Source organism: Mustela nivalis, assembly GCF_964662115.1.
Source record: "Mustela nivalis genome assembly, chromosome: 10".
Taxonomy (NCBI): domain Eukaryota; kingdom Metazoa; phylum Chordata; class Mammalia; order Carnivora; family Mustelidae; genus Mustela; species Mustela nivalis.
In genome coordinates this window covers 77171766-77198707 of record NC_139029.1, presented here as the reverse complement: position 1 = coordinate 77198707, position 26942 = coordinate 77171766, and the positions used below count along the sequence as shown (strand labels likewise).

Genomic DNA, 26942 nt, shown 5'->3' with positions numbered 1-26942 from the left:
TATTTCCACACAGCCCTCATGTTTCTTTTAAGTCTGTTCTGTATCCACTAAACATTTCCAGTTCTTTATATACTTTGGGAGACTTGGATTCTAGTTTTTATTCAATCCCTTATTCTGTAAGTCTGAGCAAATCATGAAAATTCAGGGCCTTGGTGATGTTTTCTCTTGGGATATATAACTCTTCTCACTACCTGTTTGACCCCAGGGATGTTCTAGAGATTCATGAGATCTTGAGTTGTTTTAGATGCCTTGGTTCTCTGAAATTCAGCTGCTGTTTTCCGGTTTCTGCCATGACCTCTAGCTTGGTAATTGTGGTTTTCAAAAGCTTATTAGATGAGATACGTGGGCGTCAAGTGCTTTGAGCTCCTCTGGGAGAAATATACCTTTAAAGTGACGTGTGAGTTGTATGTTGGAAGTGGTAGAGTCGATACTTGGCCAAAACCCATCTTGTGATGAATCACTTGGTTTTACTGAGAACCTACTTTGTATCTGTCCCTGACAATATGGCGTGCTTTCTCCTGAAGCAGATGTCTGAGACAGTTGTTAGTCATGGTATACTTTGGGAGAGGTAAATTTAGAAAGTCATTTTTTCTACACCCCATGCTGGAAAGGTTTCTGAGTTTTTGGATTTTCCTCTGTGTGCTTGGCACTTCTCTCTTTTCTTTTTTTCCTGGTTTTTTTTTTTTTTTTTAAGATTTTATTTATTTATTTGACAGAAACACAGTGAGAGAGGAAAAACAAGCAAGGCGAGTGGAAGAGGGAGAAGCAGGCTTCCTGCCAAGCAGGAGGACCGATGTGGGGCTTGATCCCAGGACCCTGGGATCATGACCTAAGCCAAAGGCAGATGCTTAATGACTGAGCCACTCAGATGCCCCTTTCATTTTTTCCAATTACATCTCCTAGTGTCTTTCAGCCATGATACATTTTGTTTATTCAGTAGTGCCTCATTCATTCAAGATGAATTAAGAGAAGGATGATGCAGTTGATCCTGAACAATCCCTCCATGGAAAGTTCATGTATAAATTAACCACTAAGAGCCCACTGGAGGCCTAACATAAATAGTCAGTTACTGCCTATTCTGTATGTTTCATGTGTTGTACACTGCATCCTTATAATAAAGAAAGCTGCAGAAAAGAAAATGTTATGAAGAAAATCATGAGAAAGAGAAAATTCATTTACAGTGATGTGCTGTATTTACCCAAAAGGCTCTACATGTAAGACATGGACCTATGCAGTTCTCGCCTGGGTTGATCAAGCATCAGCTATATTTGAATTAAGTTGATTTTGATTTTTTATGTTCTCCTGAAGAGCAAATAGGGCATCTGTTTTGGAGAGCAGTTATGTTTCCCCCAAATCACTCATAGTTTGGATCGAGATGCATTCACAAGGCCGAATGACCAGCGGGAAGGATTTCTGGCTTGCACCTCCTTGCTTTCTGCACTTCGGCCAGCTGGTCTCCAAACCCTCACCCTGGGGTGGTCTCTGTCTCTCCTTTCCCCATAGATGCTAACTAACAAAGGACTACTCTTACTGAACAGAATCTCACCACCAGACCCAGTAATTAATATTTCACTTCATTGTCTCATTTAGCCTTGTGTGCTGACCAGGTGAGGGACATATCCTCGGAAGCTGAGGACACAGTTAAAGGGAGCAAAGCAGTAGACACAGGGGTGTCCTGGGTCAGCTGGTATTCAGCTTTTATTCAAAATCTTTTATCTCACAGACTCAGTAAGTGATTAAGTGCCAGCAGTGACCTTCAGCCCTCATCCTAAGCGCAGCAATCTGACTTCTCACTGGAAGGAATCTGAAAACGGGGCTGCCTCATGGGGATGATTTAGCTGTTGCTGGCCCCTCTGCGGGTCTGCTCCAGGAAGTCCCCATCTGAATCAGATCAAGCGGGGAAGGTACCCACCCCAGCTTTCAGCAGGGCAAGATGCTAACAAATGATTGTTGAAAATCTCACTGTGTTCAGCTTATCTTTCGCCAGGGAAAGATGAGACGAGGCACACACACACACACACCCTGGGCCTTGGAGCTGAGCACTGAGTCCCTGTCCTCACTTTGTCGAGAGGGTAAGAACATTATGGGCAGAGCCACCAGGACAGGCGGTGGTGGCGGGAGAAGGAGATCTTACGGTGTAAGGAGCATGTGGAGCAATTTCCCGCGCGTGGGGAAACTGTTGTGAGTGAGAGCGGCCACATCGGTTGGTGTTGGAGGTGCTCCGTGCTGTCCAACTTCACATTCCTCCTACAGGTTTTGGACTCATCAGTCTCTTGTGAAAAATAATTTTCAGTCCCTTGGTGTTCCATCAGAATAAAACCAAGCCTCAAAAGCAGTAACATCATGATCCTACAAGACAGAAGGGCTTGGAGGCCTTGCCTAGAGAATGACGGGGAATAAAAGGCAACAGGGGTTGAGCATCGAGGGGGAGCTACAGGCACCTAATGGGGAGCCTAATGGGATGAGTTAAGCCTTGGGGGGGATCAAGTTACTTCTTTTTTTTTTTTTTTTGAGGTTTTATTTATTTATTTGAAACAGAGAGAAAGATCACAAGTAGGCAGAGACAGGCGGTGGGGGCTGAGCAGAGAGCCCGATGTGGGGCTCAATCCCAGGATCCTTAGATCATGACCTGAGCAGGGTCTTAACCGCTGAGCCACTCAGACGTCCAGATCAAGTTACTTCTGCCCCTAGGGGGTGCACCCTGTTTAGACTCCAACCTGCACAATTTAAAATGAAACTAATCTTTTTCATACACACATATGGAAAGCAGAATTTTAATGGAAATTTTTCAGAACCTTGATAAACAACGAGTTCCACAGATGTTCTGTTCATATTTCTTATTAATGGCTTATGTTAAGTGTTTGATAAGGTACGATAATGAGTAAAAACGAAATCTCTTGGATTTGGGCTCTCCAGTGGGTTTGATGGTGGTTTCCTGTCTGTGCTAGGGTCTGACAGCCCCCATATCATCGTTTGTGTGTGAAAAGAAAAATCCCATGTGATAGGAAAATGAAGCATCTTAACTTAACAGCAAATTGCAAATCTGTTTTTAATGGCACTGGAGCAAGAATCTGGTGTTAAGTGTGATAAATTATACAGGTTTAATTATAAAATGGTAAAATGGCATCAAAAGCCATCTGCAGAATCTTTTCTGAAGATGAGATTCTTTCTAGGATTTAGAAAGGAGAAATTTATGTCATCAGGGTACTTAAACATCAACATCGAATTAACTGAAGTGTTGCAGAGTGCTAAACTTTCTGAGATTTTATGAGATGTCTTCACCACTGATTCCTTTCTCACAAGGGGCCAGACACCCTCGCTGACCTCAGATAGGATAGAGAACTCCCAGAACTTCAGCAAAACTGCTACCACCATACATTCTCTTCAGACGTCTGTCCCTTCAAAGAGACGGTAACTGTCAGGCCGCAGAGTCATTCTTACCCACGCCCGCGTCTCCCGTCAGATCTAGTCCAGGAGGCCAAGTGGCACAGCAGGCGCTTGGTCTCAGAGTCTAATCACGGGCATGGTGTTCCAGTGGCTAACAAGCTCTTGATTTAAAACTGACCTCCTGATTGTTTCTGCAGCACTGTGGCCAAGAAGGTGAAGTAATCAGAGGCACGGTGTTCCCATGACTATCAAGCTCTTGATTGAAAATTGACCTCCTGACCATTTCTGGGACACTCTAGCCAAGAGGGTTAGGAAGCTGCCCATGAAGACTATTTCATTGAGCTTTAGTGTAAGGATTGAAAGGCACAGGCTCAGGGGAAGGGGCCCCAGTGAGACCGGAGGTCCCCATTTGTCAACAGCGCAATACTTACAAGGTGGGGGACATGCTCAGAGACTCTCCCTTCTAGCCCGGAGAGCACCTGTGCATGAATTTGAATAAGGCACCTTTCCTCAGGATATGTGCCATCTGCCAGGCAGCCGTTGTAATCAATATGGAAATTTTCTGTGGCTGCGTATGAGGGGCATTCTTGAGATGTGCTGCACGTGTCCCGGAGCCAAGGGCCAGGCCACCATGTGCCCGTGCACTGGACCGGACCAGGTTGAAATGCCTAACTGCCCATGCCACCATTTGCTTTTGTCTACCAAATGGGGTATTTAAAATCTAAATTTGATTCCCCCCCCATCCCGTCTTTGGGCTTTTGTTTACAAAGTTAATTGTGTACTTAACTAAAGCTCTTGGCTTTAATTATAGTTATTAGCAAGGAAATGCTATTCGTCTAGCCTAGCACCCAGTGGGAGAGCTGCACCAGTACATTCAAGCCTTCCTTCATTTATCTTGGGAGTATAATAAAATATTTTTAGGCAAGCCATAAAGAAAGTGAGTGTTGATAAAAGGTGACACAGAACCCAGTATACAAAGGGTTTCATATCAAGGCTTGAAGATTGGCACAAATGGTACCTTCCTTCCTTCCTTCCATTCTGCCTCCAATGAAAACATCTGAGGGATCCTGCTTAGAGTTACTGGGCCTAAACTTGGGGAGAACTGGGTCTTTATTGTTGGCCAGTGGGCAGGGTTAAGAATGGCAGGAGTAATTGGGATTTATTTGTCATATGGGTTCATGATCAATTTCTGCAGGTTTTCTTTTCTTTTCTTTATTTTTAAGATTTTTATTTATTTGACAGAGAGAGAGATCACAAGTACGCAGAGAGGTGGGGGGCAGGCTCCCCACTGAGCAGAGAGCCCGATGAGGGGCTCAATTCCAGGACCCCGAGATCATGACCTGAGCAAAAGGCAGAGGCTTAACCCACTGAGCCACTCAGGTGCCCCAATTTCTACAGGTGTTCATTGGTAAAAAGGTACCACCTGGATCTTCTAAAGAGCCCTTGATAGACTTTGGAATTTGATTATAAACTAGGCCACTGCTTGAAGATGAGCACAGGGCAGGTCCTCACAGGGACCTCATTTCTGACATGACCAAAGGATGTCGGTTTTAGGCGGATGGACTTGCAGAACGGCCCTGCATGTGGCAGCCTCTGTGAGGCTTCGGAATGCTCTGTGTTCTGCGGCGGTGTGTGCTGTTTTGAGAGCAGGAGCCTCAGTCCCTTAGTCTGTTCGTGCTTATTTCGGGACTGCAATGACACAGGCTCCCAGGCATCACAGGCTGGGTGGATTCGAGAGAGGGGTCTGCCCCCTTTGAACTCCTGCATTAACTTGAGCCACCTGGTGGCTGCTCTGGGCACGTCCCTGAGGGGTTTCCCAGCAGCACGCAGGAGGACTCGGGCTTCACTCAGAAAATAGACCAATTTTGTGCTATGATCTGCGACACCAGACACACTTAGAGTGTTGTTTGTGATCACAACTTCTGGATTCGATTTCTAGAAAAATGTGACCTGCATGGTTGTTTGGTGCTACTTGATGAGAGTCCCGGACTGTTGTTGACTGCTCCCTCAATGGAATAACCTGCTCAGGGCCAAAGAAAGGAAGCTTTTGTTTGAGAGCCAGTAGCTTCAGGGTGCTTTGGCCCCCCACTCTTGATTAGGATAGAATAGCCCAAAAGCAGGCCTCTCTCCTTCTCTCTCTCTCTTCCCTTGCCTCTTGTCATGCACAGATTCCCTCCCTTCCTCCTTTTCTTTTCTTTCTTTTTTTTTTTTTTAAGACTTCTTTTAATGCTAGTTAATCTCTAAAACCTTGATGGATTTTACAAGTACTTGAAAAATTCTTCAGTGAAGTAACTTTCCATTCTTATGGCTACCAGTCTTCTTGGAAAGGGCTTTCAGATTCTGCATTGTCTCAAGTCTGCACACACCAGGGTGGGTGTTGGTACCCTATGTTTCCTGTGCCTTAGGTCAGGTAGTCCCGGGGAGTGAGAGCTCTTCCCCTCTTGGTGCATACAGAAACTAGTTCAGCAAAGTCTAGAAAGGTGGCCAGGATCACCTGTTCTCGACCAGCCTCCAAACTGGATTTTTCTCCCCACCCAGGGTCAGGAAGCTTGGCTCCAGTCAGTAAGTGTTTACGAGGCACCTGCTGTGTGCCAGGCACAAAGCTAGGCTCTGGGAGCCAAAGGCAAATATGGTCTGGCCTCTGTCCTCAAAGAGCTTCTGTCTGGTGGACCACATTGCCTCACTGGCTAGCTGTCCTTAGTGGATTAGAGAATAGATTGGCATACTTAGATCTTTAAGTCTCCTACCCGCCTTATCTAGCTTCCCCTCTGTCCTCTCTCCATTCCCAGCATGGGCTCTTGCCAGGCAGTTGAAGCCTCTGCAGGGGTGATCCTCTGATTCATGGATCCACACCACATGACGGCAGCACCCTGGCCCATCTCCCCCACTTGTCAAGCCTCTGCCGGTTACTTTGGGGGAATCCCTAAGGGATCCTCACATAGGCATCCATAGCCCTCCTGTGATCCAGGTCTTCCAGCAGATTCAGACCTGGATGCCAGTATGCAGTGTCAGTGTATGGCAAAGGGGGTAGTTCACCTCACTGGGGTTAAAAGAAATGCATTCAGAGTCAGGGGTTGGAGGACAGGGCAGGATAGGGGTCTGTGTCCCCCATGAACCAGGTCTGAGCCCTGGGAGAATAAAAACCAGTCATTGGAGCCCATCAGGTTCTTGTGGGGGCGCTAAGAGAGTCTCCGGATCTCATGTCAGCCCTCACTGGGGCACCTCTTGACTTAACATCGCCGAGCCAGAGTGCTATGATAAGTGTGTGACCTCATAGGTGGCTGAGTTTAGGAGCAGAGATGGGGGTAGGGAGGTTGTTATGAGGCTGCTACAGAAGTTCAGGGAGAACAGAACAGAGTAACCTCCGTGGGGATTAGAATGCATGTTGGTAAGCAGTAGAATCAGGAAGTTCTGTGTTGGTGGAAGCCAGTTCCGAGGGTTCTGGCTTGGGTAATGAGGACAGAGGAGGTGCCGGTGACCAGGAAGGGGGGAGAAGGGCAGGCTTTGCAGAGATCAGTTCTATTTATTTATATCAACATCCAAGTTCTGGAGTGGATTCTGTCAGTATCCCAACACCCACCCTGAGGGCTGGGGATGGAGATTTGGCCATCATCAGCACATTTCAGAAGTCTCAGACTGGCTCTGTGCCCTGGGTCGAGCCCAGCCCCTCTGCCCACTGCAACCAGATTGATCTGTCTAAAAGCATCTTTTTGGGTACCTGTTGCCTATTGAAAATCTAGGCAGAGGTTTTCGGTGACTCACTGTCTGGAGCATGAAGGTCTGACCTCTCAGCCTCCAGTGTCCAACTCCCCTCGGTCCGATCCCAGCCTTCTGCATGAGGATGTCTTTGGCACAGGTGACAGGAGTCCAGAGCGAAGTAGCTTAGGTCACAAGAGGAGTTTGCTGCGGAAGGAATCAGCTGGGGCTTTAGGGATGTGCATGCCCCTGGGACACCTTCCCTCTCTTGCTCCTCTTCTCTCTGCTCGCTGATTTCTTCCTTCACCCAGTCTGCTCCACATCGTGGGTCAGTGTGAAGTGCAGGAACCATGTGCTTCGAGTCCCATGATGCACCCGCCACCGGTGTGGGGCCACAGCGACTTTTCTCATTTTGACAGGGGAAAACCAAAGGCTAGTGAGGGGGAGTATCTTGCCCAGGCTCCAGAGCAGAAGGGCAGGGATAAGGTCCAGGCAGTGGCATGTCTCCAGAGCTCAGGGCTGAGTTTAAACTGTTCTCTGCGTGTGGTCTTCCGAGAGCACTGTGCCCTCCTGAGGGCAGGGCCAGGGTGTCATCCCCCTCTTGGCAAATAACTTGGCCAAGTGCGTGGCCCTGATTGTCGATGGCCAGGAAGTGGTGCCCCGTCTCAGACTTGCCCTTTCTACCTTCAGCCCCTGGGCCTGGGGACAGGATCTTTCCTGGTGATTTGCACAATTTAAAATTCTATGGGAACTGGGAAGCTTTTCTTAGAGGCAGGAACAGAGTAAGATAAATATTAATTATAATGCAGATGACATCTTTTTCCAGTCGGCTCTGAGGTCTCCTACATACAAATGAGTATGTTGCCTTCTCTGGGGCTTTCCCACAGCTTACAGTGTGCACGCCCTCTCTCTGTCCCCAAACTCAGGAGCGCAGACCTCCTCCTCCAAGGCTGCTGGGTCCTATTGTTCCATCTGATTTGAAATGCACGCTCTAATGTCAGGCAGGCCTTGTGAGAGGAGACCCTGGGCTTCATTCCTCCAGGGCCAGAGCAGCTTTTTCTTTCTGGGAGAGCTATTGAAATGCGGGTTTCCGTGTCAATCAAGGTTCGCAGCACCTTTGTGGAACTGGCTCTGTATGTCCAGAATGTGTTTTCCAACCATCCCCCTGGGCTCTGGCTATTCCAGCCTGTCAAGAACAGACTTGCTGGGGCCGTATGGGGCTGCAGAGACGTTCAGTCCAGATTCAGAGCGATAGGCATGATTCTGGGAGCGGGCCACAGCAAGCTCGGACTGGTCCTGGTGCTGTAGCAGGACCAGAGGGGCTGGGCGGGCAGGTGGGCGGGTGTGCGAGGCCACCTGTGGACACGTGGCCGTTCTCCTGAACTGCTTCCCTCCCAGGCACCCACGCCCTACGCACCTGGACAGCAGACTGAAGGCACCTCCAGGGAGAAGTGTTTCTTTTATATAACCAGACACGTCGCATTCTGGTAGATCTGTGATAATAGTAACCCATGCCTTCTGTGTCCAGAGATGTTCCGAATGCTTTGCAGATAGGGACCCATTCCATCCTGATGAACATCTCGTCTCGTACTATCATCCCCATTTTGCAGACCAGGAGCCTGAGGCTCTGCAGAGAGATGAAGTCATTTAACGAAAACCACGCAGCCTGTCAGTGGCCCAGCAGCCTGTGGATGTGGGGGAGAGGAGTGGTAGTGTGCTGACATCAGGGTCCTTAAAATGCTGGCAGCGGGAAGGGGGTAGCTAGACTCAGGTTTCCCTGAGAAGCAACAGTTATGGTAATGCACGAATTTACTAGCTGAACTTCAGTTTGGTCGGATAGGTGTGGGCCTCCCCCACCCCCTGCATCAGCCCCCAGAACGAACTACTGGGATGAGATGACATTTTGGAGGTGGAGCCGTGTGAGTTGGAAACCATGATACAGTAGTTACTAAACATCCCTCCCTTTCTTTCTCTCCTGCTCAAGGTATTCTTCTTACTTCATCTATGTCCTTAGCCCCTTTTCTTGTACCCCACCCCTCCCCCAACAAGAACTCTCACATTTCTGGTGGCTCCACCCAACTCAGGCAAAGCCTCGGAGTAGGAGCCCACGTCTTTCTCTCGTGTGGGCGGTGGGGAAGTTGGTCGCTCCAGTGAACCTAGCAGAGCTCACAGGCAGGATGTTCTTTTTTTTTTTTTTAAGGGTTTTATTTATTTGACAGACAGAGATCATAAGTAGGCAGAGAGAGAAGCTAAGAGAGAGGAGGAAGCAGGTCCCCTGCTGAGCAGAGAGCCCAATGTGGGGCTCGATCCCAGGACCCTGGGATCATGACCTGAGCCAAAGACAGAGGCTTCAACCCACTGAGCCACCCAGGCGCCCCCAGAATGTTCTTGATTTAAAGCCTAGCAGCAAATCTTTCTCTGGTGGGTACACCCCAGCTACCTTGTGGTGGGGAGCTCGGGATGGCTGGATCCGGAGCCCGTGCTGGGGCAGAGAAACTCGACTCTGCCTCCAGCCCTTGAGCCCACCCTCATCCCCTCCTCTCCTCAACACGAGGAGCTCAGGTCACACAGTCAGACCTGCCTTCTAGGCATGCAGTTCAGATGCAGGGGTGAGTAGTTAGAGAATGTGAGCATGGAGGAAAAGGTGTGTTGCTACAATGTGCTTGTTATTAACATCCATAACATCTGTGTAAGATAGAGATATTCATGGGTTTTCTTGCTGTCTCTCTGGTAGTGAAAGAACATAAAACCCAAAGGGCCAGTGAGGACCTATTACCATTTCGTGTAAACTTTCTGAGGAAGCCAGGCCCTACTGACCTGGCTCTGGGGTGTCATGGTGCCCCCTGTCACAGAAGCCCGCTGTCTCGTGCTCACAGAATACTGAGAATGACTTGGGTCCAGAGAGTCTCTGAGGCACATGAATTCATAAGATGTCTGCAGAAACAAATGGGGAAGAGCTGGGAAACATGAGCTGAGAGAAGAGGCTATAAGAATGGGGCCAGATTAGTATGAAGAGCTTGTGTGTTCTTTCCTCTCCTGAGATTGGAAGGCACTGGAGTGATCGACCTGTACCACTCTTTGGCTGCCTCATGCATAATTCTGGGCCCGGCAGAAGATAACAACGTGTGTGATTGTGGGAATAGGGACTTCTCTTTTCTCCTTTTTTCCTCAGAAGATAATCTCAGGAAGGCCAGGAGACTTTTTCTGGCATTAGTGGCATCAGTCAGAACTTCAAAGGACACTAGTAACCACACCCATGGGATAAACCATTGCTAAGAGCAGAGGTACTGCTGTGTTACCCTAAATTGCTAGAATTTCTTTTGTGGCCCCAGAGACCCCAAAGCTAGCTGAGGCCATGACTGAAAGGGCTGCATTTCAGGAGCAAATTCATGTTTGCCCCAGATGGCCGCATTGAGTGGAGGGCTGCACCGTTAGCAGAAATTCTGGTTGTTGGGGGCAAGCCGACGGAATTCTGCCAGCCTCACAGTCCCATGTGACCAATATATCCTGTGAAGCGGGAGCGTCATTCTTCATCTCAGAGGAGCACAGATATCCATCACAGTGCTCTCAAAGATGCAAATGGATACATTTTGCCAAATTTTACGGTCACCCCTCACCCACAATGAGGTTGACAGCCCATCAAAGTACTTATGTATCGTGGCACCATCGTAGTTGACAAGGGCAAGGCTCATAAAATATAGGCACTCCAGAAGAATAATAAAAGTTGCATTAATGTATGTGATTAAAAGAGTATGTGAAAGTTCTAGAAGGCATTTACCCCTGAAACAATTACTAATGTAATCACGAGGGCGACCCTGTGTGGGTGACTTCTGATTGCCTTGGTCAGCTGTTTGAGAGATGTTGCCCACGTCTGAGGCTGAGGTAGAGGCTCTCAGAAACCGACCTGGTTCTTTTTAGGGTAGTAGAACCAGCTCTCACTGGCTTGCAATGAAGAGTCCCCTTGCTTGCAATTGCTTGCTGGCCTGGATCTGTCTCCCACTCCCTCTCCTGACTCTTTATCTCCCTCCTTCTCTCTCCACCCCAGCTGGAAATCTAGTCAATTGGGTAACCTCCTAACTTTGCACAAATTATGCAAGAGCTTAAGGGCATAGTTTTTGAAATCTGAGTTTCCATCTCAAGGTAGGGTCAATCTACCTGACCCCCCTTTTCTCTCCTTCCTGGGTACTTTCCTGCAGCGGCCGACAGTGCCGCAACTTCACAGTCCACAGTTGGGGGGAGAACAATAATTGTGGATATTCCTCTAAGGAATTAGGGCAGAAGCAACAAGATAGCAGATTTTCTATCTCCGGTAACAAGTGTAAAGCAGTATTATGTCAAAATCTGGAGTGAAGGATTACTGTTTATAAAATGCGAAGAAATCTTGGCTCTTTGTGAAGGATGCTGAGAAGGAGAGAGGGGATGATGGTGGGAAGTGGCCTGGGTGTTGGGCATCCGGGAGAAAGGAGGCTGGCTGTAAAGAGAAACATGGGAATAGCTTTTCGGGTGTGGGTGAATACAGTTTGGGTGGAGGGTTAACTGGGGCATGACTCCTGATGACTACATTTTCAGACCTCAGGCCAAGAAGAAGTGGGCCCGGGGCACAGGATGAGGGAATCGGGCTTGGCAGAAAGACTGTCAGGGTGGCCGAATGGAAACTAGGGTCACAGCATCGGTTAGGAGTTTAGTTCAGCTGCCAGCAACAGGAACAACCAAAATATGGGCTTAAACAGGACAGAAGGTCATGCAGAATACCTGGAGGTGGGCAAACTGGGACTGGCCTGTTGACCCCACCGTTGTGAGGGTCGGGCCTATTGGGGTCTCTGCTCCCCACTTGGAGGCTGTGGCTCCCTCCTCGTGTCCAAGATGGCACCAACAGCTCCAGCCGTCAGGTCTGGGCTTAGAAGTCCTGCTAAGCAGCTGTGTACCTTTCCTTGGCCACATGATGACATTAAGGGAGGAAAATTGAGGGCCGCCTGGGTGGTTCAGTGGGTTAAGCCGCTGCCTTCGGCTCAGGTCATGATCTCAGGGTCCTGGGATCGAGTCCCGCATCGGGCTCTCTGCTCAGCAGGGAGCCTGCTTCCTCCTCTCTCTCTCTGCCTGCTTCTCAGTGTACTTGTAATTTCTCTCTGTCAAATAAATAAATAAAATCTTAAAAAAAAAAAAAAAGGAAGGAAAATTGAGGAATGACATCCTTGAGTTGTGTGGCAACACGCTCAGCTAACATGGGGCTTCATATAGTTTGCGAGTAAAGAAGAGAAGCTCCATCACGAAGGAAAGGCTAGAGAGGCCTCATCTTGGGGTATTGGTTCATTCAGTGACTGCGGAGAGCCTAATTTGTTCAGGCATTGCTGGAGGGCGGCAGGTGGCTTTTTCCACTCTCGTGAAACTTAAAATCCAGTGGGAGGCGAGACAGAAAATAAACTATCAGGAAACGCAGCGTGGTTGACGATGTGCGTTCTGGACTGCAGTCTTCTCAATGAGGGTCTTCCGATGTAACTACAGAGTTGACGACGAGCGTGGAACAGCGCTGCCGGTGACTGAAGGCAGTTGATATAGCCGGCCTTGGCATCTCTGTGATGCAGGTGTCTGCTCTGCGGGACAGGGAGTGGTGGCAAAGTGGAGGGGGGAGAAGTAAGCAACTGGTAAACCAGAGCCCCACTTTGAGAGTGGCCCTGAGTCCTGCAGCCAGTACCCTCCTAGGCCAACATGCCCACTGAGACTTGAGGGCTGTAAAAATCCCAAGTCTGCTTCCTCTTCCTTGGGTGGAGAAGGGTCTGGGCCCCTTCCCTTGCTGCAGAGCAGAGCAGAGCAGCGTGATGAGGAGAATTCGGAGATCCTAGAAGCTTTTGAGGCCAAGGTGGGGAACTTGGGAAAACCCAAGGACACGGCCTTTTTCTGCTGCCGTGACCTTCAGCCAGTGATCCCTGAGCCAGATTTTGCTGGGAACCAGGCAGGAATGCAAGTGCAGCTCACCCGTGAGTGTGCGTGGATTCTAAAGGGATCTGGAGGCTCTGTCGCCCATCCAGACCCCTGCCCCGGCCGCTGCGTGGCCACCTACCTCCGTGATCCTCCTCAAACCTTCAGAGGCAAAAGACCAGTGTTTCAGTTTCAAGTTCCAGTCTGTCCTCAAAATGAAATATCAGAAAAAGGAAATTAAAAAGACCTACAAAATACAAAGTCAGACTTGTGTTAGTAGATTCAAGAGACAATATCTTCTGTCCGTTTCTAAAATGTTTGTAAAGGCAAACTCAGTTCCTGAATTGCAGCTTGCCAGTAGCAAAGAACTCAGGGCCATTACCATCGTCAGTGAGGGGACTGCACTTTGGGCCGCCATGTTCTACGGCTCTGGACCGTGGGCCAGCCAATGGGCGGCTGTCCTTCCTGCTCCCTCTTAGGACTGTTCCCAAGGAGAAGGAGGTAGGTCCCCTGGCTTACTTGTGCCTCCCTCCTTACTCATCTCTCTCTGGCGCCCCCTACCCCGCTCCCCTTGTCTGAGCACCCCCCCCCCACACACACACACACAGGAAAGCTCCGCCAGCTCTCCTACCAGAGTCCCTGTGTGTAGGTGAAAACATTACTGCATACTTGTAGCCGGAGAAATGAAAGGTCACAGCTAATTGTAATCATTATCCAGGCTCCCCTACCTGAACGAGGCTTTTGGCATAAACTGGCTTGACTAGCCAAGCAGCCAACCGCCACGCAGGCTGGCCTTTCCAGCCGGCAGGCCTGGCTGTCCCGGGCAGCTGGGGGACGTCACCATTGACCCTGTGTTGCAGTTCTCCAAGGAGAGGCACGTCATGGACAGGACCCCCGAGAGGCTGAAGAAGGAGCTGGAGGAGGAGCTGCTGCTGAGTGGTGAGGACCTGCGCAGCCACGCCTGGTACCACGGACGCATCCCCCGCCAGGTACCTGCTCCTTCCTGCCAACACACGCCCAGCCGTCCTCAGACACCACCACATTGACTGCCCCGCGGGGTCACCCTCCAGCGCCACGTTGCTTTAGCTAAAAGCAAAGAGAGTCAAGTGGACTGTAGTAACTTGGGTCCGTCCCCAAGGAGACCTTGGGGAGAACTAAGGTCAGGAACCTAAAGCACGTTTCCACATGCCAGGGAAGTGGATGGAAGAAAGTCAGGTGTCCTGTGGTCTGCAGAGCTGGAGGGGGCAGGAGGCTGTGGCTGCAGGGGGATAATCTGAAGAGGTACAAGGCTGGCCTGTGGTTCAGATAATTGAACTCCTGGCCGGCAGCCTGCAGCCTCATACCCTTCGGAGTTTCTCTCTTAAGGCAGTAGTTTAATTTCAGGTGAAGAGAGGGTATCATCGAGGCAGGTGGAAAAGAGCAGCAAGGCTGCTAGTGCCCTCGTGGGGCTGGCGACTATTCATTCTCCATCTCTCCCCGGTCCGGGCCCCTGTCTGGAGCTGGGAAGAAGAGGGATTACACCAACGACCATAGCCCCACGGCCTGGAATGTACGCCCTGCGGTTGTCATTTGGAGTGATAGCCGTGAGTGTTTTTTAATTTAAGATATAGAAACTGGGGACGCCTGGGTGGCTCAGTTGGTTGGGCGGCTGCCTTCGGCTCGGGTCATGATCCCGGCGTCCTGGGATCGAGTCCCACATCGGGCTCCTTGCTCGGCAGGGAGCCTGCTTCTCCCTCTGCCTCTGCCTGCCATTCTGTCTGCCTGTGCTCGCTCGCTCTCCCTCTCTCTCTCTGACAAATAAAATAAATAAAATCTTAAAAAAAAAAAAGATATAGAAACTGAAAAATAAAAGTGCGGAATTAGGGTATAGAATTTCTTAGAGTTTTTTTTTTTTTTTCTAAAGATTTTATTTACTTCTTTGACAGAGATCACAAGTAGGCAGAGAAGCAGGCAGAGAGAAAGGCAGGGGAAGCAGGCTTCTCTCTGAGCAGAGAGCCCAATGCGGAGCTCGATCCCAGGACCCTGGGATCATGACCTGAGCCGAAGGCAGAGGCTTTAACCCACTGAGCCACACAGGCGCCCCTCTCTTAGGTTTTTATCATAACCTGATCTGTCCAATCACTCACCCAGGACAACATGACAGGAAAGGGGGGGGAGGGCATCATAGTTGTGACAATTTTTTTTAATGTAGCAGATCTCTCAGCACTATCAAAGAAATAATCTCTATTCTAACTTTTTTTTTAAAAAAGTTTAAAGTTGATTGTAGAATATACAGAGAGTAAAATGAAGAAAATGAAATTCTCACCCATAATTCTCCCTCCTGGAGATAGCCACTGTGAACATTTTGATATAATTCCTCCTTCTAGGCTTGGCAAGTATGAGATCATACGACGTAGACTTTTGCAGCCCATTGTCTTCATTTAATGATACATTCTGGGCCTTTTGTGCTGCTGTGAAATAGTCTTCCCCACCACCCTCCATTGTATGTATGTCCATTGTGCATGTGCCCCACTCTTGGGCGGGCACCCTCACCAACAGGCTTTAAGATAACTACTATGTTTATAACTGTAATTATTTCCTCAGGCTCAATCCCAAGAAATGGAATTTCTGTGTGGAAACATATTCTTAGGCAAAGATGCAAGTTTAAAGTATCTGTGGTGGCAGACTGTTGTGTGTGTGCTGGTCCAGTGTTGGAATATCCTGGGAGAAATGTCCCAGTCTCATAAAACTCATGACCGTCATCACCATCCTTCTCTTTATGGTGATCGTAAACTTTCGTCCCACTTGCAACAAGTGCAACTTTTCAGCTGCACGTCCTTTGATTGTTTAACAAACGGCCCACCGTACCAGTAATAATGGTAGTAACAGCTAACCCTTTACTCCATTAAATCTTCATAGCCACTGTGTAGGAGACATTAGCCCATTTTACAGGTGATGTAACTGAACCACAAAGAGATGACCTAACTTGTCCCAAGTCACCCAGCAGAGCCAGAGTGCAAACCCAGGTGGTCTGGCTGGAGGAATGGCCATCTGCAACACAGTATTGATCCTCCTTTTGCAATAAACATCAGCATCTTCATTGTTAACAGTTTTTGAGCCCCTGCTGTGTTCCAGGCACCGTCCTAGTGCTTTGCCTGGATTGTATATGCAGATCACACTCCTCCAGTGAGAGGAGACACGGATCTGACTTGGTCACAGGCCCGCCAGCGAGCAGCAAGCCCAGCACCCCCCTCGAGTCTCTGCTTCCACAGCCTCTGGCCTCCCTTGCATGTGGACCCCTCCTACCAGCCAACAGAACCCGGTCCTCTGCCTATTGGGGGTGGGGAGGAGGATCAGGCTCCCTGGCCCTGCATTTCCTTCTTTCTTTAATTTTCTATCACTTCACTTGCTTCAGGTCTGTGTGCAGGTCATCTTCTCCTGACACCTGCTGACCCACCCCGTCTCAGAGAGCAGCCCTCGGCCCCTCCCAGGCACTTCTTATCTCCCTTCCCAATTGACTTTTTTCCTTACCTTTACAACATCTGACCGTCCATCCTGGCCGCTTACTTACCCGCTGAGGTAGCAGGATCTCCACTTACCACAGAGGCCCCATGACGGTGGGGACGTAGGGAGGCCAGCAGGCTCCCCCTTTCCGCCCTAAGCCAGGCGCCCCAGCAGGATTCCTGGTGCCTTATGGGTGGGCATCCAGTATTTCTTAGGTGAATGCCTGGGTCTTCTAAGAATTTGGCGTTTGAGAAAACAAAGAGCCCACCGAAGAAGAAGAGACAGAATAGCCTTGTCTCCTGTCAGCCCCAAGAAGCAGAGCACAGTGCCGCTTTAACAGGATGTTCGCTTGCCCTTTTGACTCCTCCCCATTTTGTCCCGAAGGTGTCGGAAAACCTCGTGCAGCGGGATGGCGACTTCCTGGTCCGTGACTCTCTGTCCAGCCCCGGCAACTTCGTGCTGACCTGTCAGTGGAAGAACCTGGCTCAGCACTTCAAGATCCGCCGGACGGTGCTGCGGCTCAGCGAGGCCTACAGCCGCGTGCAGTACCAGTTCGAGACTGAGAGCTTCGACTCCATCCCCGGCCTGGTGCGCTGCTACGTGGGCAACCGCCGGCCCATCTCTCAGCAGAGCGGAGCCGTCATCTTCCAGCCCATCAACAGGACGATGCCTCTGCGCTGCCTGGAGGAGCGCTACGGCGTCTCGCCTGGCCGGGCGCGGGACGGCAGCCTCCCTGAGGTCCAGCAGGACGCGGGCAAGAGGCTGAGCCTCACCATGGGCGGCATGCAGGCCCGGGAGCAGAGCTCGCCCCAGGGGAACCTCCTCAGGTGGGTCAGGGCCTCGCTGGGTGTGTGTGTTGGTGGGTGGGGGGGGGGGTGCTGGGACCAACGGGGGCCCTTGGGACAGGCCCACACTTTGGTGAGACGGGTGAGGAGCAGTAAGAGGTGCTCCTAAGGGTGCCACCTATTACTGGAACAGCTGCCACAAGGCAGCACGTGCTGAGCTCCCAGCTGAGTTGTGCATGCATGAGATGAGGCAGTTGCTGAGGAAGGGGAGGCTGGGCCAGGAGAGCTCTGTGCAGAAAGGAGGACTCTGGCTGCTCTGAGGACCAGGGGACATTTGGATACACACTGCAAAGGGGAGGGCGCGCCAGGCACGGGGCTCAGTGTGAGTGTGTGCAGAGGACATGCGGGTAGATTGGTGGGGCCCGAGCAAAGGGCCCGAGTAAGGGGCCAGTAGGGGCAAGCTTAGGAAGCTGACCCCAGCCAGATCATGGAGGCCTGAAATCCAGGCTGAAGGGTTTGAATGAGCCTCAGAGACTTGACATGGTGAAGGTCCTGAGAATGGAGCAGGGTGGCCATGTGTGGGAGGGGGAGGGAGGGAGTCCGGAGAAGGAAGACCTCTGTCTGTGAGTCCGGAGGGTCAGGCTATGCAGGGGTAGAGGAGGGAGAGCCTGGGACCTTGGCTTCCTGGGACTCTTGTGCATGTGGAGAAGGTTGGAGAGAGGCAAGTCAGAGGGGGCAGACTCTGAGGAAAAACCAGTTGCTGCATCTGAGATACAGCCATAGGCTTATCTCTGGGTGAGTGCCAGTGTCCAGCAACAGACTGGAGGTATGGGAGGGGAGTTCGGCCTGAAGGCTTAGATTTGGGCTTGGTCCACATGGAAAGGGTGATTGACCTGGTGAGAAAAGATGAGATTCCTGAGATGGGAGACACTGAGAGACTGGAGGCTATACCCAACCTGGGTACAAGGGAGAGAAGATTCCAGAGAACTGTAGGCCCGGTTGAGGCACCCTGCCTTTGATGGCCAGTGCTGTGTGCTATCTTCACATAGGACCCTGTCTCTTAGGGAGCTGGGTGCCTGTGCTGCCATCTGACCATTCGAGAGAAGGAGAGCAGGGAAAAGGCAGGCCTGGCCGGGTGTAGACTAGCTCCAGCCCCTTGGCGACACAGCCCCCTTCTCTGGCTCCCTGGCCCCTGAACTCACGTGCCTACACCAAGGATTCAGAAGCAAAACACAGGACGCTGGGCAATACACATGAGGCCGTGCGCTGCTGCAAAGCTCTGGTCCTTGTTGGGCAGGGTCTGGCTGGGGACCCTGCCTGCCTGGCCACAGTTGCTGGTCCACCACTGATCAAGCTACTTACCTTCTCTGGGCCTCACTCTCCCCAACCGGAATGATGGGGTTCGTGAGAGTTAAATGACTAAAGACTTGTAAAGTGCTTAGAACAGTGCCAAAGGGCTATGTAGGTGTGAATAATCATAATAAGTATTATTTGGGGAGGGCAGTAGAATGTAGGACTCAGTCGCGGGGAGGAAGGCAAGAATGGATACACAGATATCCTCCTTTTCTTAGTAATAAGAATGGACTTGAGATCCCTCAGAAATACTGAAGAGGTGCTTCTTCCTCTGTTTCTTTTTTGAGTGTGGGAATTGGTTGCTTAACTGAGGAAGAGGAGGGTAGTGTCATGAACGGAGCCAGGGAGCATTGGGCAATGCCCAGAACCCCTGCCTGGGGCAGTGCTGGGCAGGAAGGCCTGCCTCCTGGTCTGTGCTCAGTGACCCAGATTTAGAAGAGAAATTTATTTTTTAAGATAAGGAATAGAAGACTGAGAAAGTCTCTCCATCAGTGAGGCAGGCCCAACAGAGCCACTCTTGACTGCCCAGTGAAAGCAGAGTTTTTTGAGCCCTGTCCCTTCTTGGCCGGAGCAGCAGAAGGTCTGACCGCGGGGGGCGGAGTGGGCTCCGAAGGGAAGCGCCTCCCCCTGCCGTGCTCCCTGCCCTCCCCCACCCTCCAGCCCACACCTTACCTGACTTGGGCCTCGCTGGTTGGCAGGCCAGCGGGGTGCGCCGCAGGTGGGGTTTCTGGGCCAGTAGAGTCTGGCTGCTCCGAGGATCGCTGCAGACTTGGCTGAAGCCACTGCCTTTTGGAATTTGCCCTCTGCCCTGCCTTATCGCTGAGGGCTTGCTGGAATTTCTCTGTTGCTGGGAGTTTGGTTTTGGGGGGTAGGAGGGTGTTTGCTTTTTCCTTGGTCGCTTGCAAAGGTAGGAAAGAACTTAGGGATTTCGGTAACCTAAGCTTGTGGGAGGGCCAGTTAAAGTTCATTACAACTTGACTGGTGGGGTGCAGTCTCTTCTTAGCAAAGGAGAGATTCTGTTTGTGGGGCTAGAGAACGTCCCGGTCTAAGTAGGCAGGGGAGCAGGGGGGTTACTAGCAAGTTGTGTGGAAGGTGATATTTCCTTGCTTCCCTGCGTGACTGTGCTCTGTGCCTCCCAGTGCGGGGCTCAGTGAAGACCGGGGCCCTTCCCCAGCTCAGCCGGAGGATGGCTGTGGGGCCCTGGCCCTTCCAGGAGGACGAGAGGGTCTTTATTTGCGGGACATGGCGAACTTGCGCTGAAACGCAGACTGCCTCAAGGCTTCCTTCCTAACTGACACCAGGAGGTATGGTGGAAATGCCTTTCAGTTAAACAAGTCATTCCTCCTGGGTCTGTAAGCAATTTTAAGCTCTGTTAAAAAGTACACATTCTGGTTCATCAGATTTTCCTGAGAGGATCATGAGATCTTTGCTCTGCTCTGCTCAGCCGGATGGAAGGGCTCAGAGGACCAGACTGGATTGGTCCTGGGGACGTGGGGCTGGAGCCTGGAGCACAATCCTGTGTTAACTGCCCGCCCCTGGCAGTCCTTTCCTCCTCCAACAGACATTCCTCTACTGCTGGGATGTGCTGTACCCCTCGGCCTTCTCGTAAAAACTTTCCATGACGCTGCCTGAAGGTTTTATGATTTAATGACACGTTTCTGCTCCACTTATCTTTGGCTTCAGAAATAAAGAGAAGAGCGGTAGCCAGCCAGCCTGCCTGGATCACATGCAGGACCGACGAGCCTTTTCCCTCAAAGCGCACCAGTCGGAAAGTTACCTGCCACTTGGTAGGTCTTGGGACCTTTTCTGGGAGGAGGGTGGCAGTGTTAGCCTGATTGCCTTCAGGCGCTTTCCCACCCCTTCTGGTCCCCTGGTATGGGGACAATACAAGGCTCTGCCCTGTAGGCTGGAGGGGAAGGGGTTTGTGAAACTCTGTGGGAGACGGGTCACTTGATGTGTGCTAGCTAGCTTTTAAGCCTTACTACAAACCTTCCCAGAGGAAATGATTATTCTCTTCTCCTTGTTGAGGACACTGAGGCACAGAGGTGACATAACTCCTCCAGAGTTACCCGTCCGGCCCCGGGTGAAGCCGGCATTTGAACCCAGGTTTTCCGACGCACGGCTCACCGCTGACTGGTAGCCTTCATGACAGAGGAGCCTCTCTCTGTGCCCTCCCTGGGCGGAGGGGGCTGGGTCAGAGCTGGGCTTCCTGGGGAACCCTTCCTCCTCTCCACTCTCCTTTCGCAGCCAGAGGAGTGAGGAGCTGTGGGATGGGGGCCGACCTTGTAAGCAGCAGTGTTAGTGAGCCAGGGATGGTTGGTCATTCATTATTTTTGTAACTGACCCTCCTTGGGACCACAGGGTGATTTTCTTCATGCCCCGTGGTGAACCACTTCCTTGTGGGATAGCTCAGCATCTTGTCCCCCACTTCCTAGGGTGCCTCCGGCTCTCCCTCCAGGCTGGCTGGACCCACCCTGGCCGTGAGAGTGATTCAGGCCCTCATGCTCGGTGACTAAGGACTTCTGTTTCTTAGGGCAAGACTAGATTACTAACTGCCCTCCAGGCACCAGGTCTTGTCCTTGACTGGACTAGTCTTCTCTGACCATAAAGTGACACTGCGGCCCAGCTGCTGGAAGTCACTGGGATTCAGAATCCCCCAGAAGTGGGGTGCGGCCAGCCAGCCCTTGAAATGCTCTGGATGGCACTAGATTGGGCATGGGGTGGTCCTACCGTGTTATCTGTGGGAAGTGACAACTGAAACCCCAAGGGCGTGAATGGAGGAGATGTCACTCCAGGTTTGCCTTGTGTTCCCCCACACAGCTGAGCTTTTCCTGACCCTCACTTTCCCTCCACAGGCTGCAAGTTGCCCCCTCAGTCCCCGGGGGTGGACACAAGCCCCCGCCCAAACTCACCCGTTTTCAGGACGGGCAGTGAGCCCACCCTGAGCCCCGCACTGGTTCGGAGGGTCTCCTCGGACGCTAGGGCAGGGGAGGCTCTGAGGGGCTCAGACAGCCAGCTGTGCCCCAAGCCACCCCCCAAGCCCTGCAAGGCACCCTTCCTCAAAGCTCCCCCATCTCCATCCACCTGGCTCAACTCGGAGGCCAACTACTGTGAACTGAACCCAGCCTTCGCTGCAGGCTGTGACAGGGGCGCAAGGCCCCCCATCTGTGCTCAGGACAGCTACGTGGAGCTGCTAAAGACCAAGCAGAACGGGGGGCCGGGTCCCCGAAACTCTGGCACCAGCTACTTGATCCTCGAGGATGACGGGGCGGGCCCTTGGGAGGCAGTGGCCATGCAGGTGGACCGGAGGCCAGAGAAGGGTGAGGCTGAGTTCGTGCTGCCCCGTCTGGAGACGGCCTCCTCATTCAGACCCAATGACTTTGAGTCGAAGCTCCTTCCTCCTGAGAACAAGCCCCTGGAAATGGCAATGCTGAAGAGGGCGAAAGAACTGTTCACAAAGCACGACCCCAAGGTCATCGCCCAGCACATGCTGAGCACGGATTGTGTGGTAAGTGCCTGGGCAGGGGATTTGGCAATGTCTTCGAAGAGTTCAGACAGGGATGGCGGGCTGGCCTCGCTGCACCTCACCCTTTAAGTGTGTGGCTCAGAGAAAAAGTCAGAAGATAACCTGGGTGGGGATTTATTTAAACGGTGGGAAGTGCAGGCCTGAGACAACCTTTGCCCAGGCTGGAAGCTTGTAAAACTCCCCTCGGGCAGAGGGATGGCGGGCAGGCCGCCCAGCTAGGCCTTCCCCACCCCCACACTGCCCCCATTCCCCCCCCCCCCCACCAACTGCCCTCCCCCGCCCCGGCACCCCCCCCTTCCCGCCAGGCCGCAGGGTCTTCTTCCCTGGCCTCAGCTCTGTCAGAACTGGGAGAGTCAAGTCCAAGGACAGAGGACTGTAGATGAAAATGTACTTTCTGGAGTCATAAAGCCTAGGTTATTTTTATTTTATTATACGTGATGCATTCTGTGGACATATACACACACGTCATACATTTATTGTTACTCAAATGGGCTTGAGAATAGACATTTTAAAATTTACCCTGTTTTTTTTTTACAAGTAATACTTGCTCAATTTAGAAAAATTATGAAATATAGTTTAAGAGAAAAGAAAAACATTACACAAGGTCTACTTTCCTGATGATCACCATGGTTAACATTCGTTCTGCAAACTGATACATGTAAATAATTTCATGGACATGTGTGTGTTTACCGCAGGCCTGAACAGATGATTCTATTTTATAGTACTTTTTTCCTAAACATACTATTTTATTTTTTTAAGATTTTATTTATTTATTTGAAAGAGATCACAAGTAGAAGGAGAGGCAGGCAGAGAGGAGGAAGCAGGTTCCCTGCGGAGCAGAGAGCCCGATGTGGGGCTCGATCCCAGGACCCTGGAATCATGAACTGAGCTGAAGGCAGAGGCTTTAACCCACTGAGCCACCCAGGCACCCCCTAAACATACTATTTTAAACCCTGAGTCTTCGACCAAACAACATAGTATGATTATCTTTTCATGTGACTAAATAAATATATGTTTACATCATCATCAGTTTTGACAGTAAGCACTTCTTTCAGATATGGGCAGCTTTTGTTCCTAAGTGACCTTATGGCAAGGTTATCCTTTAGAGACATCTTTCTAGAAAGCAAGTGTCTTAGACTGGGAGGGACTCAGCCTACCCCTTAGTTACAGAGACAGATCCAAGTGTTGGAGCGGCAGGTAAGGCTTTACTTAGTGAAATTTAAAGCCCTTATTCGTTCAGGAAGTCAGTTACCTTCAAAGTTCAGGGCCTGTTTAGGAACTGAGTTTTCCTAATGACTCATGGCAGGAAGTGTAGTCTCTGAGCAGCCCCCTGGGGAGTCCCTAGTTGGTGGAGCTCACAGGGGGGACCGAAGGCCTCCCAAAACAGCCTTGAGGAACTTGAAGCAGGTGCTAGCTGTTCTGAGCTCTACAACCCAGCACCTGGAAGTGGGTCTGAGGGATCTCTCAGTACCTAGTTGGCAGGCCCGGGGGTGGGGTGTGTGTGTATCGCAGGGGGTGGGAGCGCCCTGGGGAACAGACCTGGAGAGAGGCCAGGCTGAAGAACAAGGCTTTGTTCACGTGGTGGTTTGGGTGTCCTTGGTCAGTGCTCACAGGTCATATTAAATGCTTACCTCACTTAAAAGCGGGCTAAACCCGTTCGGGCAGTAAGAGGATTTAAGACTCCTGTTCTTTTTCCTGGCCTGGACTCTAGGACTCCAGTAGGCCAGGAGTCTGGTGTGAACCTGCCTGAGTTCTCCACAGAGGGAGGTCCTCATAGAAACATGGGTCAGGGTTGACAGAACAGCCTAATTCCCAGGAGGAAATGAATCCTTCTTCCCTGTGACTTCAGACAGTACTTGGAGGATCTAGGAGGGTCTAGGAAGAGGTGAAATGCCTCACTGTCCTTTGGCAGGAGAGTCTAGAATGTTCCCACCATCTTGGCAGCCATGAATCTAGGGTTCAGATCTGTTCTCGACTAAAGGAACATGAAGCCTGCCCTTTTTCTTGTTCGGTTTCTTTCTCTGCATTTTGTCCTTCTGGTCGGGCCCCTCTCCCCTGTTAGCATTTAGGCACCCCTGGAGGAAGGGCCACATAGAGCCCCCTGGCAGTAAGGTGGAGACTAGGAGCAGAAAGCCGCTGGACTCTGCTCACCTTCAGTCTCAAGGGCAGGGCTGTTAATAGTCTTCCTGCCTCCCTCCGGAGTCCACTGCCATTTCCTTTTTCTCTTCCTGAAACCACTGACTTTAGGGCTTTGCCAACAAAGCAGACACAGCATCTCTGAGGGACATAGACGGGCTGTTGTTATGCACTCCAGATGTAGGGACCACCCAATAGGGCCACTCAGAAGCCGAGAAGAGACACTGGACAGTGTTTGGATCCCAAGCACTGGTTCCCACCCCCTGCAGAGCCTGGGGCTGATGCCCGCAAAGGCCATCATAACAGTGGCTGGCCCTGAGTGCCTCACGGCCGCCTGTCTTGCAGTGTCCAGCCCCTCCTGGGCAGAGCTGGGGGGGGGCATCCACGGAGCCCCTCTCACCCTGCAGATGGGCACTATCCTGGCCTCCCCCTGAGTGCTGCCTGTCTCCTACCCATTTGTTGCAGTATCCAGAAGTGGGGCTCCGTAGGTGAGAGTTGGCCTCTGGGGATGAAATCCCTGAGTCTCATTCAGGCTCTCAGCTTTCCGGCTCTTTCTGTCCCCAGCTGTAAAAGGAGGGGAACCATACCAGCTGCGCAGGTAGCTGTGAGAACTACGACTAAATGAAGTAGCTTATGTAGACCCGTCTACACACCATGTCCGGCCAGAATGAGGCTAGGTGTTGGCTAGTGTTGGGTATTTAGCCTTGCTTGAGCACCTGCTGTGGGCGGGGGGAATGTGAGCAGGGGGACAACAGTGATACGGTACCTCCGACCACAGCCCAGGTGGGAAATGCTCTGCAGGGGAAGGCACAGGAACTGTGGGGCCTCTGAAGCACGGTCTTAAACATGGAGGAAGGAGGGGACGTCTGAGATGAGTTTTAAAGACTGAATAGGAATTGACCAGAGGAAGAATGCAAAAAGCGTCTTCTGGGTGGCAAGCGGCGGATGTGTGCAGACTCCCCTGTCAAGGGTTGGGTTTACAGAGGATTCACTGTGTGGGCAGTGAAGGTGGGGATGGAGTGGGGAGGAGGAGGGACTCGCAGGCCTTTCCTTGGGTGTTAAACTTCTGGGCTCATTCCAGGTTGTTGCTTCAAGGCATTTTGCAGTTCAGTGGGGGGACAGGCCTGTGAGTGCATAGGGCAGATCAGAGTCCTTTGCTAAGGGCAGCAGAAATGGTGGGCAGAGCCAGGCAGTCTTTCAGAAGATCCCTTGGCAGCTGGGAGGAGGGGCAGGCCCCTGCCAGCACCCCCGTGGATCACAGCAGCAGCTTCCTCAGGCAGTCTGGAGATACTGCAGAGCAAGGATAGCTGAGACCAGAAGAGCAGAGGGAGGCTGGAACGCATGCCAGGTGCATCTCATAGTAGATCCTCTGGAAGCGTCCATCCCTCCTCTCCGAGCTACATGGCTCTGGGCATTTTCCCAGAGGACCAGATCCAAGTTCTGCAGCAGGAGCTCGGGAGCCCCTTGTCCTCACTCAGCCTTGGGGCAAGCAGGTGTCACTATATCCTGGCAAACCCCCAGGAAAGTGAGCGGGGGTTGCATGTTCACACTGAAGGAAACCGACTTGGAGGCTTCAGAGCAGGGATCATTCTGGGTGATAACCATTTGAATCTCATTACACAGACTATGTGTGAATTGGAGGATGCCCACCACTCGGAGGCTAGTTTGGAGGCTCTGACGGTGTAGCTGTCTAAACAAGCAAGTGAAGTGTGTGACCACAGGTGGCTGGGGGATACATCTGGGTTGCCTGACCATGCTCAAGGTGTAAATCCCTTTCCAGAGATCTGGCCACAATTCTTCCCTCTTCTACATGCCAGTGCAGTGGTTCACAACTCATATTTTCAAGTGGCTTTAAAGTCATTTGATCCTCTGCAAAGTCCTTGAGAAAGGCGAACCTAGCAGCTGCGTCAGAGAAGAAAACACTGAGGCCCAGAGAGCATAGTAGAAATCTGGCACCCTGTTCCCCAGTCTGCCTCTGCATAGCTAATTCCCACAGCTCCACTTCCCCAGGGCTGACAGTGGTTCCTTCGCTCAACCACAGAAGTTAGGGATCAGGGTTGTTAATATCAGCCAAGCGTCAGGTGTTTTTTGTAGCCTGTTACGAAGACATCGGGACCGAAGCCGGGGATCATTATAGTCGAGAACAGTTCCAACAGGAGAAGAATCGTTCTGTGCCTGCCACGTGTCCAAACTTGATCGGAAGCACCATGCCTGGTGGTTGCGTCATTAGACATCAGGATGCTGCAAAGTGTCATTAGCCTGGTATTGTCAAGATGCAGAGACTCGGCTGTAACGTTTCGAGGCAACGTGTGATAAATACGAATGGTCAGCTTATACGTGGTGCAGGTAGACAGTGATTACACACTAGAGGCAAGACCAGGAGCTGGCTGGGACAGACAAAGGTTTTCTGTAAGGAAGCCTCCTAGGGGGAGAAGTGGGTGTGCTTGAGACCTTGAGTTTCAAATTGTTGTGCGTGTTTCTAATAGTTTCCAGACATATGGTGCCTTGACTGAGCTCAGGAGAGATGTAATTAAGGGTAACAGTGGCCAGCCCTCCTGGGAAGTGAGAACACAAACAGCAGACCTGGCGGCAAAGGCGCAAGCCCTTGGCCTGGTCACTGTCCCACCACAGGGACTCCCCACCCAGTGTGCTCGCAGCCC

The 26942-nt window shown here is 51.3% G+C and overlaps 1 protein-coding gene across 7 annotated transcripts in view; it reads left to right on the top strand.

Moving 5' to 3' along the window:
* Positions 1–26942, top strand: part of BCAR3 (BCAR3 adaptor protein, NSP family member) — a 110657-nt gene that overhangs the window by 66062 nt on the left and 17653 nt on the right. For 3 of the 7 annotated variants that reach the window (XM_082688253.1, XM_082688252.1, XM_082688254.1), the window contains 4 exons: positions 13860–13988; positions 16867–17309; positions 20304–20407; positions 21476–22128. In XM_082688253.1, coding sequence (XP_082544379.1) covers positions 13860–13988; positions 16867–17309; positions 20304–20407; positions 21476–22128 — 1329 coding nt within the window. Of the gene's footprint in view, positions 1–13859; positions 13989–16866; positions 17310–19367; positions 19528–19549; positions 19973–20303; positions 20408–21475; positions 22129–26942 lie in introns of those variants that run through there. The other 4 variants (XM_082688255.1, XM_082688256.1, XM_082688257.1 and 1 more) reach the window with 4 other exon arrangements.